The sequence below is a fragment of the Mauremys mutica genome, chromosome 16 (assembly GCF_020497125.1).
Source record: "Mauremys mutica isolate MM-2020 ecotype Southern chromosome 16, ASM2049712v1, whole genome shotgun sequence".
Taxonomy (NCBI): domain Eukaryota; kingdom Metazoa; phylum Chordata; order Testudines; family Geoemydidae; genus Mauremys; species Mauremys mutica.
In genome coordinates, this window is record NC_059087.1 from 4330875 (window position 1) to 4343022 (window position 12148).

The window sequence follows — 12148 nt, forward strand, 5'->3', positions numbered from 1 at the left end:
CAATGGGGGTTTTGCCATTAACTTCAACAGGACCAGGATTTGGTCTTATATAATTATATTTCAAATTTACAAATGCATGTATTTTAAAACAAAAATGGATGAACATCTGTTCTTCCTTTGCTTACCTGCTAAGACCTGAATCACTGAGACCAGATGCTCTGTTTCTCCTGTTGCAGCTGTTAGCATTACTAAAGAAGTGTAAAGAATGCAAGGGATGCATTATCTATGCAGTGGATCAAATCCTGGGATACCCTGAGTACCCAAAGAAGACCCCCAAATGTCTTTAAATGTGTTGCAAGTCAGTTGACCAAGGAAGCAATAGCAGTGATATTCCCACACAGGTGGATGCTGGACCTTTCCACCACCCATATGCAGCAAAGATCTTAGTGATGAATGACTACAGGTGTAGTGGGAGAAATAATGCATGTGCTAGAATGGGTCAGCAATATGGTATGGTCTATGTACTGCATGATTCCACTAAACCATAACCCTGTGCTATAGGGAAACAGCAGGCCATGTTCACTACTCCTCTCCATGGCCTGTATTAGTGGCTGTGGCCTAGTTGCACAGACAGTCTGGTGGAATGGGGTTGAGGCTCAGCCCCTGATGTTTTTTTCATGGATCAAAGTCCTTTTACGTGAGCTTTGCTGCTTCCCCAGCACCTTGCCCTATTTTAGGTATACTGGTGTCATCAGCTCTTGCAGGAGAAATACAGAACTCAGGTCTTGCCAAGTGTAAAGTCTTTCACTTCACCTTTTAAAACTGTCATATGTGCATGTGTGACGGAGCGATTCTGGCGGGACCCAACTGAGAGTGCCAAATCAGGACCAATTGCTTAAACTGGGCAGTCACAGCCCTAGGCTGGGGTTTTTCCACCTCTAAGGCAAACCAAACCAGCCAGACAAAAAGGACTTTGGTCTCACCCCACTGGCTAACCACAAGTCACGCAAGCAATTTCCTTAGACACTCCAGTCTCCCAGCATCACCACCAGTGCACTCGTCCTGGGGATGAATGGTTATGAAAACCAACACCCCAATAAAAGAAAAACGGTTCCCTCGATCCCAAAGGACCAAGCCCCAGACCCAGGTCGATATACACATCAGATCTTACCCACAAATCACGCTGTTGCCAATCCTTTAGAATCTAAAATCTAAAGGTTTATTTACAAAGGGAAAAAGGTGGAAATGAGAGGTAGAATTGGTTAAATGGAATCAATTACATACAGTAATGGCAAAGTTCTTAGTTCAGGCTTGCAGCAGTGATGGCATAAACTGCAGGTTCAAATTGAGTCTCTGGAATACATCCCCCACTGGGATGGGTCGTTCAGTCCCTTGTGTAAAGCTTCAGTTTGTAGCAAAGTCCTTCCAGAGGTCAGAAGCAGGATTGAAGACCAGATGGAGATGAAGCATCAGCCTTATATAGGCCTTTCCAGGTGTAAGAATCTCTTTGTCTTCACTGTGGAAATTTACAGCAAGATGGAGCCTGGAGTCACATGGGCCAGTCCCTGCATACTTTGCTGAGTCACAAGGCGTGTCTGCCTTCTCTCCATGGGTCCATTGTGTCCTTAATGGTCCTTAATGGGCCATCAAACCGGCTAGGCAGAGCTAACACCAGCTTGTCTGGGAGGCTTCCCCCAGAAGCACAGCACAAACTTGAAATACAGACAGCATAGAGCCAACATTCATAACTTCAACTAAAAATGATACAGACATATAGACAGCATAATTATAATCAGCAACCCAGAACCTGGTCTTAGACACCTTATATGACCCCCTTTACTTAGGATTTGGTGCCACTACAGGACCTTGGTTGCAACCCATGTTCTATATGGTCCCCATTTATATCAATAACGTCACACCCCCAACGCAAAATTGATGCAGGAAGGGATGACAAAACATCGCTGACTGCATCCCAAGAGCCCCCTTTCCTTGGGTCTGTCTCACTACAGCTAGTGTTGGGCTAGAGGCCGTACCAGTGTATAACCGAAATGGTTTATCAAAGTCATGTTCAATAACATGAATGAATCTTTTTACAAACTTAAGGTATAACTTGGTTAGCTTTTGCAGCATGGTTCCTGTATGTTTCAGGTGATCTTGCCAAGAGCTAAAGAAAACAGCTACTTTATCCATACCAGCTTTGGCCAATGTTTTGAACCCAAATAACATTAAACCAATGTAGATATTGAGGTTGTTCATAGTACAGGAATCTTGGCATTTAGCCATGAAAGCAATATGGTAGTGTGCCTCAGTTTCCCCTTTCATACAGCACATCAGGTCTGGAATGTATTTTCCCCTGTGAAAAGTTCCAACACTGTTTACATGCATTAACTGTGAAACATCAGTATAGCAAGGCCCTTTAACATAAAGTGTGTTTTCATGTATTCCTTTCAACATGTTTAAGGGATTTTCCAAAAGATTAGGCACATTGTCCATTGTTACAGTTCTTGGCCATAGCAACACATTAGTTACAAAAATTAGCATTAGCAATAACAACAAATTCATTGCAAGTGTCCATTTACAATCATGTTTGTCATGCCACACCCTTGGCTCAATACCATTGGAGTTTGGGCATTTTAGGGTTAACCTGTGGCTTCCCTTTGCAAAATTCAGTCTTCTCTTTCCTTCTGGATTAAACCCTGATTTCTCTTGCTTACCAGAATTCACTGGCTGATGGGGCGGGCCCTCTGTGCTAACAGCTATTAGCAATTCTGTCTTCTCCCTGCCAGCCAAGTAATTCGCATTAACCCAGACACTAGCTTTTAACTCTTCAGCTGCTATGGATTCCAAGGCTGGACTTTGTCTCACAGAGGTACCACACAAATCCAAAGAGTCTGAGGGTGAGAGCTGGTTTGCTCTCCCCTGCCTCCTCAAGCATTCAGCCATAAAACTGTTCTGCTTTGAAAAACCAGTAACTGAATCTGTCCTCAGATCCTGAAGCACAGACTGCTCACTTACCGATTCAGCATGGAGACATTCCTGTCCCAACAGCATTGTCTCCCCACCAAGCTGGCTACACACAGCCAGGTGGTTATAGGGCTGCTCAACTTCCTTAACAGCTTCTACTCCACCTGAGACCTTTTCAAAGCTGCCCACACTGGATCTTTCAAAAGGAAAGTCAGTGGATCCATTCACAACAGAAAATTTCTGGCTGTTAGGAACTGAAACTTCCCTGATTAAATCACTTTTACACCCTTCAGTTGCAGTAAACTGCTTGCACAGGCTACCATGAGGATTCCTTTCCCTAGGAGCTTCTCTAAGCAGCAATTCACCCCTCACAGAAATTCTGCCCTTCCCCTCTCCACCTAGGGCTTGCTTTACAGGAACACTTCCCTGAGCAACCACAGCCGCTTTCTGGGTCTCACCTACACTTAGACTCACTTCAGGCCCCACAGGCGGATTTCTACACAATCCCCTTTTAGGCACACCTACAGACTTTCTAGATAACAGGTCAGAAGCAGTCTCCTTCCCTTGGCCATGAACAAGTTCAGGAATCTTTTCCTTCTTGCTACAAGTTGTCAAACTGTCAGTAAGTAACACCATTAAATCACCTTCATGCTCTCCTTGTGCCCTGGCTAGGGTATCACCCTGATCAGACAGAGTTGCTGCACCCTTTTCCAACCACACATTAGCAACTGGCAAACTACAAGCACCAGAATTGTCTGTTCTCTGGGATTTTGCTAAGACACTAACTGGATGCAACCTAGTCACAGTGCCATTTTCCCCAGCAGACACAAACTCAGGACCATTCCCTTCCTGGGCTTTAGCTGTATTTACAACCAACTTCGAGACAACTGAATCACCCTCAACCATCACAGGCTGAAAGGCCCCTTCTGTTTGCTCCACAGACACAGAAGAGCCGGAGACACATTCTCCTTCACCAGACACACAGCTTGGGATTTCATTTCCCTCGTCCCAGCACACAGGGCTGTTCACAGACAACTGCTTGGAGACTGGGGTAGCTTCCTTCATAGGCAAGTCAATACTCCTGACAGAGACAGGCACATTCCCTCCACTGTCACATTTCTCCACACAGGAAACAGGTAAGGGATATGGACACTCATCTTCCACTATCCCTCCCTTCCCAAACTGCTGATTAGACAAAGCCATCAGCTCACAAGGCTGCCTAGGCTCCTCCAAACTTTCCCTACCAGGCACATTGCCACTCCCAACAGATAAGCTGCTGCTCTTTTCACTACACTGAGCTACTTTTAGCAAATCACAGTTACCCATTTCAGGTTTACTTCTACAAGCTGCACTAGCCACCAATCCATTACCCATTACAAATTTACCCTCTCCTTCCTTAGTTAGGGCTTTAACCTGACCATCTACTTTAATCTGCTCCTGAGAAACATTTTCCTCCCCAATGAGATCTTTCTGCTCTTGATCTAACTCCAGATTAACTTCTGAGACATTAGACAGACATTCAGAAACTTCATTTCCAGACACACTGCTTTTTTGCACAGACAAACCTTTGGAGCAACCCACCTCAGGCAAATTATTGCTCACAATAGACACAGGTTTAAGATTATTCCTCTCCTGTGACCGGCTACCTGGATTGAACAAAGCTTTAACATTTTCCCCAATTAAAAGATCTTTAGGCAATAACTTCCTGACGCCAGCTATCACCTCATGCTGAGCCCCATTCCACTCAAGGTGGATTCTGGCTAAAGGCACACGGACAGTAAACTCACAGAGGATTACAACATTCACACTCTGATTTGGTAAATAATCTTCCTCTTTGACCAGATCTGCTCTAACAAGAGTGATGTTAGAAGCCATAATTTGCCCTAAACAGCTTTTACCATTGACTTTTACACACTCTATGAATTTTCCATTACCATTCCCATCCATAGCACTGGCACAATTTATGGGGCCACCCCCTACTGAACACACAGTAACAGCATTGACATAAAAGGTGGCATTGTTGGGGTACATTTGGTTACCCCCAGACAACTGCTCAGAGTTATACAACATACCAACATTGTTACAAACTGGACTTTCAAGAGGATACAGTTTCTGCCGTTCTTCCCTTGCTTTTTTGACTTGGAGTTGGAGTCTAGCTGTCTCCTGTTGCATCTGTCGAGTTTTCTCCTCAGCAGCCAGCAGCTCCAGACGCCTCTTACGAGCTTTTTCTTCTCTCCTAGCAACTTCTTTCTTTCTCTCATCAGCCTCTTTCTCCATTCGAATTTCTGCCAGTTCTTGCTCATAATCAAACTGCAGACTGTCTCTCAAGGCTTGCAGTTTCCTTGCTTTTCCTGATGCTCTCTGTCGCATGGTCACTGATCTTTAACCAACCAAACTCTCAATCCCAAAGTTAAAATTTGGATAGCGTGGGGTTCTGACCCAAAGCTTAATTGACCTGGTTCTGTGGATCCTAGCACGACTACGCCACTGTGACGGAGCGATTCTGGCGGGACCCAACTGAGAGTGCCAAATCAGGACCAATTGCTTAAACTGGGCAGTCACAGCCCTAGGCTGGGGTTTTTCCACCTCTAAGGCAAACCAAACCAGCCAGACAAAAAGGACTTTGGTCTCACCCCACTGGCTAACCACAAGTCACGCAAGCAATTTCCTTAGACACTCCAGTCTCCCAGCATCACCACCAGTGCACTCGTCCTGGGGATGAATGGTTATGAAAACCAACACCCCAATAAAAGAAAAACGGTTCCCTCGATCCCAAAGGACCAAGCCCCAGACCCAGGTCGATATACACATCAGATCTTACCCACAAATCACGCTGTTGCCAATCCTTTAGAATCTAAAATCTAAAGGTTTATTTACAAAGGGAAAAAGGTGGAAATGAGAGGTAGAATTGGTTAAATGGAATCAATTACATACAGTAATGGCAAAGTTCTTAGTTCAGGCTTGCAGCAGTGATGGCATAAACTGCAGGTTCAAATTGAGTCTCTGGAATACATCCCCCACTGGGATGGGTCGTTCAGTCCCTTGTGTAAAGCTTCAGTTTGTAGCAAAGTCCTTCCAGAGGTCAGAAGCAGGATTGAAGACCAGATGGAGATGAAGCATCAGCCTTATATAGGCCTTTCCAGGTGTAAGAATCTCTTTGTCTTCACTGTGGAAATTTACAGCAAGATGGAGCCTGGAGTCACATGGGCCAGTCCCTGCATACTTTGCTGAGTCACAAGGCGTGTCTGCCTTCTCTCCATGGGTCCATTGTGTCCTTAATGGTCCTTAATGGGCCATCAAACCGGCTAGGCAGAGCTAACACCAGCTTGTCTGGGAGGCTTCCCCCAGAAGCACAGCACAAACTTGAAATACAGACAGCATAGAGCCAACATTCATAACTTCAACTAAAAATGATACAGACATATAGACAGCATAATTATAATCAGCAACCCAGAACCTGGTCTTAGACACCTTATATGACCCCCTTTACTTAGGATTTGGTGCCACTACAGGACCTTGGTTGCAACCCATGTTCTATATGGTCCCCATTTATATCAATAACGTCACAGCATGTCTGACTGCAGCAGCTGCAGCATGCAAGGATACTTGGTAGGTATTTGATGTTGTTGTCCCTTAAAGATAAGGAAAATGAAATTAAATAAGATAAAGACCATCACAGCTAATCTTTTTTCTAGGCTGAAAATATTAAGTTACTGAAGACCAGAAGAGACACAATCAAGGCTAAGATAATTTCTCAAAAAAACAAACAAAAAACCCAAAAAAACAAAACAAAAAACCCACATTGCACTGAAATACAAGAGGGTGTGAGTGGCTAAGCTGTATAGGTTACACAGGTGTTACAAAGGGTGGGGATAGAGTGAAAAGGGGTTTGAGGACTCTGTGACAGTTGTGCATTTTGAATAGAACTATTACAAAATATTTAGCCTTTAGCTATATCCTGATTGTTTGGCACACACATGAAGGTAAAAAGATGGAAGATGGATAGCTCTTGGCTCTAAGCCATAGAGAGGCCTGGGATACAATTGTGACTACAGAGTGCCATTATGAAAACGAATATGGAAATGCTTGTGAGCAGTGTTCTGACATATACTGCAAATCCCAGTGTGATGGACTTTTACATAGGTAGACACAACAGTTTTAAGTTTCTATTCTCAATTATTTTTGGCGCCACCTTGTATATAGGAGGAAAGGTAGGATAACCTTCCACTTCCATGGTAGCATACAGTGTGCATCCAAAGAGTAGGAGAGAGAATTTTGATTCCTTAATAAGTATTTGGTTGTCCAGCAGGCCAATGAAAGAAAAAATGCACGAATCTGAGACCAGGGCCATAAAACAATATATATTTGCTAACTGATCCCTCTCATCGGGGACCATATCTCTTGAAATTACTTGAGCTTGATTCTGCAAGTTCTTTAACAGTGCACAGCAGAATGTGCAGGTTTTTTGAACTAAGTGCTCACTGCTCCTTCAGGCTGTCTCCTACTGCTAGGCAGGAGTAATTTGGCAGTTGGGCAGCAGCACTCATTAATGCAGGACTGGGTTCCCCTCTGCTCCCTACTCATCACTTGATACCTTGTGCTTATTCTGCAGTTGTGCTGTGCAGGGCCAAACACTTAATGACTAGGGTTGGGAAGTGATTATTGCACATGTTAGATAATAACCTTGTACACTGAAATCAGAAATAAGTGCTGTGGCATTATGTTTTCTTTAAAAAGACCCAACTAAAATCTATTCCCCAGGATAAGTCCAAAATAATTTCCAAGAAGAGTGCAAAAAAAGTCTTTCTGATTTCCAATGGCTTTTGCCTACATGATTATGTAAATAAGGAACTTTACTAAACATTTCCTTCCGTTTTTTGTAAACAGTGTGTAAATCACAAGTCTATAAATCCGGAGATAGCACATTTATTCTTCATTTGTTTTACTACAGTTACATGTATCTCCATTTTGTTGTGTGTTGTGAATATTTATAGTCCTGAGCAAGTCTGCTTTCTGAAAGCAGCTTTATCCCAATGGGATCTATTTCTAAAATAATTGTACATGAATAAAAATGCCAAAATCTTGACTGCTTTTCTTTGGGGAAAACCCGAAGAGGCTAAAGTTCAAAATGGCAGGCAATTATAGTAGTTTCTCACTGCTATATTTCTTAGTTGTGAATTTATCTTTTCTGGGGCAGTCTATAAGAATCATCTAAAATTATGGATCAATTTTTTCTATACATATAATAACAGCAAAAGAAGCTACCATATATGTCAAACTTTCTAGAAATAAAGTATTTGATTGTATGCAAAAAAAGTAAAATACTTCTTGATATCTGTTAACATGCAGAGACTTCCACTGTGGTTCTTTGCTCTGCTGACTAGTCTCACAAATGGGGTTACTTTTTAGGGAGCCAGGATGAGAGGAAACAGAGGGCCAACTGCATGAAAATCTTTCTGGACCTGTTTCTTTGCTGGTTGTTGGTGTGATCAAAATGCCCGTAAACCTTTATGGCAGTGTTGTAGCAGCCTGTACAAGCAGTCTTAATCCCTAGAACTCTCTTAAGCGCTGGGTTGCAATCTTGTTCTGCTGCTGCATCAAGTAGAACACCAGCTGCCTCCAACACCTGTACGTTCACCAAGTAGAAGAGGCTACTAGGCTCTCTTCCCCCCACAAGTAATACCTGCACAACACAGGGAAGATTTTGTCCCATCAACTCAGCGCAGGGCCAAATACTCAAGTCCTTACTTGGGTTTTACTCATTCCTTACTCAGGCAAGTCCCTGGAAGTATGCCAAAATAAGGGGTGAATAAAGACAGAGTGAAAACCGAGTAAGGACATCTGGATTTGGTAAGTAATGTTTGATGTTTTCAGCCTAACTGTTTACATTGATTATAACCATACTATCCACATAAGTTAAGATTAACAAAATGACTGGCCAACATCAGTGTGCCCTGAATCCTCTGAGGTGCTGAGATCTCGTACACTTCAATGGGAGCTGAAGATTCCCCACACCTTGAAGGAGGTAATCAGTCACAAGATTGGACCTCCATTCCATATACGTGGTCTAACTTAATAAAATCACAAGTGTATTAAAATAGTTTGCTCTCTGTCACAATATCAGAAGATGGATCTGCAGAGTAACCAAATGAATAAGTGTTTTGCTTTACATATAGTTGTTCACGTTAACAGTACAGAATTGATAGTTATTTTCTGCTAGGGATTTTCTTTCTGGCTACCTGTCTGTCTACATGTGTACAGACACATCAATTAAATAAAGTTGTGTCATTTACTTTCACATGCGTTGTCCTTGTTGTAGAAATGGGCTGCATTTAATTTTCTGTATTGTTTTCAGAAGATTGATTTGTGTCCCAGGGGACAAGAAGAAATCTTGAAATTTGGCAGGTAGCTAAACATTACATAATGAAGCAGGATTAATAAAATAATTCAATATTAGAAAACAACTGGCTAATCTGCACTAAATTGACTACTTTCTTTTTTCTAGATGATCACTGTGATAGATCTGTGACTACAAATCTTTTTGCTTTTACATGCTACTGTTTTAAACTGAGCTTGTGTCTTTAGCATTATGAAATTGATTAAATATTTTTATTCAAATAAATAATTTGAATTAAAGTAGTTGTGTTATTTGTGTGTTTCTGGAACCTCAATATAGTAGGTGAAGTGATGAATTATAATTTTTTAAAATGAACCGAGGGATGCTAAATGGATAGCGAGATTGTAATGTGACAGCCTTTTATATTTGGTCACTACCTCACGTTCATCCCAAGTCAGTTGTGAAAGTGAATGGATATTGTTACTCTCTGATGGCTGTAAGGTACCCTGTGTGAAATAACTTAGTGATTCTTTTTTCGGTTCCCAGTAGTCAAGTGTCTGTATTTGCCACCATAATCAGTTCTCGGTGGGTCCTGCCTTGCTGGCAATCTCAGCAACAAGGCTGAGGATTGAATGAGTCTTGAAAATTGAACTTCCTTCTCACTTTCAGAAGGTGGTCCTTCCAGTTCAGAATTGAGATAAATTTGTAGGAGACTGTGGGGATACTTTCCCTTATGCGACGCATGTTACACCTACTCTGTGAACAGACGACTTCAATCTCCAGTGCTGTCAAACTGGCACTTTTTTGCCTGCACTAAGTTCATACACTCATTTTTGTTTTGTCAAAAAGTGACTTTATGCAATGTTAACTGTATATGCAGCAGCCCTATCCTTTGAGTCAATTGGCATTAAGAAAACTTTTACTTTGCTGTCTATAAGATTAAAACTTGTAAATGGTTAATACAAACATTAAATTCAAGGCATCACTAATAGTCTTTAAAGCCTTGAATGATATGCGAACTGGATATCTGATAGTTCACCTCTTGTTTTAAGATCGGCTGGGAAACATCCACTTTCAGAACCTAAATATGAATGCTTAACATTTCAATGGCCAACTATGTGATTTCAATCAGGTGGTTAGATATCCAAATGCTCATCCATTGTAGTGCCAAAGGTAGGGCGACAACAGGAGGGTAGTTTTAAAATTAAGGTCTTCCATGTCTAGTGGCTGGGCTCACACCTCAAAGCATGATACAAGACACATTTGTTTTGCTTAATATTTGATTAATTGGTTTTGGTTTGTGTTTTAATCTCAAAGGGTCCTGCTACCTCAGCAACAGGCACTATAGAAGTTAGTAAAATAATAGTTAATAATAAAACATAACTAAATGAAGCTTCAGCAAATCATATTACTATCAGAGAAAAGACCCACAGGAGCATTTACTCTCATTTCTATATTCTTAGGGTGGTCAAGTTTCGCCGCACAGGGGAAAGTTCCAGGTCAGACGAAGATGCCATTTCAGGAGAGCATGAAATTCAGATTGAAGGTGTTCAGACAGAGCTAGAGGCTATAGAGCTAGAGGATGGAGCTGCAGTGCCAAAGGAATTTGCCAATCCAACTGATGGTAAGCAGGACTCTTGTTCTCCTCCTAGAAAAGAGATGTGGCTTCTACATTTCATTCAGACTGCAGCCAAGCCTGAGTCTACTGTGTTTAGAGAAGTAGAAAACTTGCAGGTCAAAGTGATAAATAACAATATGGATTAATTATGATACAGCTGATAGGTCACCAATTAACTAAACTGTCTTCTGAGGGGGTTGGATTGTTTGCTTGTTTTGATGTTATCAGAACTGGAGCCAAAGCAAATCTCAGATCAAAACACACCTGAATTTAGGGGATGGTCAAAGTATGAACCCAGAGCTGGATCCAAATTTTCCGAATCCTTCCTGTCTTCATAGCTTGCCAAACCAAAACTCTGGATCCAAACATTCCAAAATTATGGACTGTTCAAGATCTGGATCTGAATTTGGGATCTTAAACCCATATCTAGATATTGTAGGTTATATGGCAATACAACTGACATACTGATAAGCTCAGATGAGTCGAAAGGTCAAATAAAAGCATATTTAGGATTTATTGCTTGATCCTGATCAGTGGGTTTGGACTGAGCCCTCACAGTGTTGTTTCAGGAGGATGGAGGATAGTTAACTTGGTGTGTTAATTTTGTAGTATATGTTCAATTACGTGATGGCTTAAAGCTGATGGCATCTGGCAGTTGTTTGGTAGCCTGCATGACATGAGTTGATGCATATAGTTGAGTACTTAGTGGAATTGCTCCTTAGCCTCTTTGTTCAGGGCATTTCAGCACTGAATACTAAATGTGCACATTTTTCTTTAGGTACTTTGGATAACACAATATAAATGTGACTAATTTAATTCAAAATGTTCTGTTGACCTAGTAGTAACAATCACAGTGTAGCTGGATATTTTTTGCTCATCCACTTCTGGTCAGTATTTTTCCTTGCCCTTTCCCCCCACATCTCTCTCCATATCCATAATGGGAAGAACATATCGCCAGTCAGGAATACCATGGCCTCCATGGCCTCAGGAGGGGAAAGACTGGAGAATTACCTGTTTGCTACCAAAAAAGTACTTTTACTGCCATTGTAGCCCTCCATCCTCCTTGGAACTGGGTCTTGGGTCACCACATCTTTCCTCTGTTTGAGAGGGCTGAATAACTTCCCTTTATAACTGATCACTGCTGCTCCGAGTCCTAAATCATCTTGCAGGGCTCACTAGAGTAGTAATACATAGCCTGAGGATGAAGCCTCTGCAGTGTTGCTGACTCCCACTGGCCCAGAGGGAGAAACTGAGCTGAGCATTCCACCTTTTGTCTGCTGAGACAATTA

General features: G+C 42.0%; 1 protein-coding gene across 5 annotated transcripts in view; it reads left to right on the forward strand.

Moving 5' to 3' along the window:
* LOC123350861 (SV2 related protein) overlaps positions 1-12148 on the forward strand; it is a 49497-nt gene that overhangs the window by 8317 nt on the left and 29032 nt on the right. For 4 of the 5 annotated variants that reach the window (XM_044989657.1, XR_006573859.1, XR_006573860.1 and 1 more), the window contains one exon: positions 10705-10865. In XM_044989657.1, coding sequence (XP_044845592.1) covers positions 10705-10865 — 161 coding nt within the window. Of the gene's footprint in view, positions 1-9259; positions 9310-10704; positions 10866-12148 lie in introns of all 5 variants that reach the window. The other variant, XR_006573862.1, reaches the window with a different exon arrangement.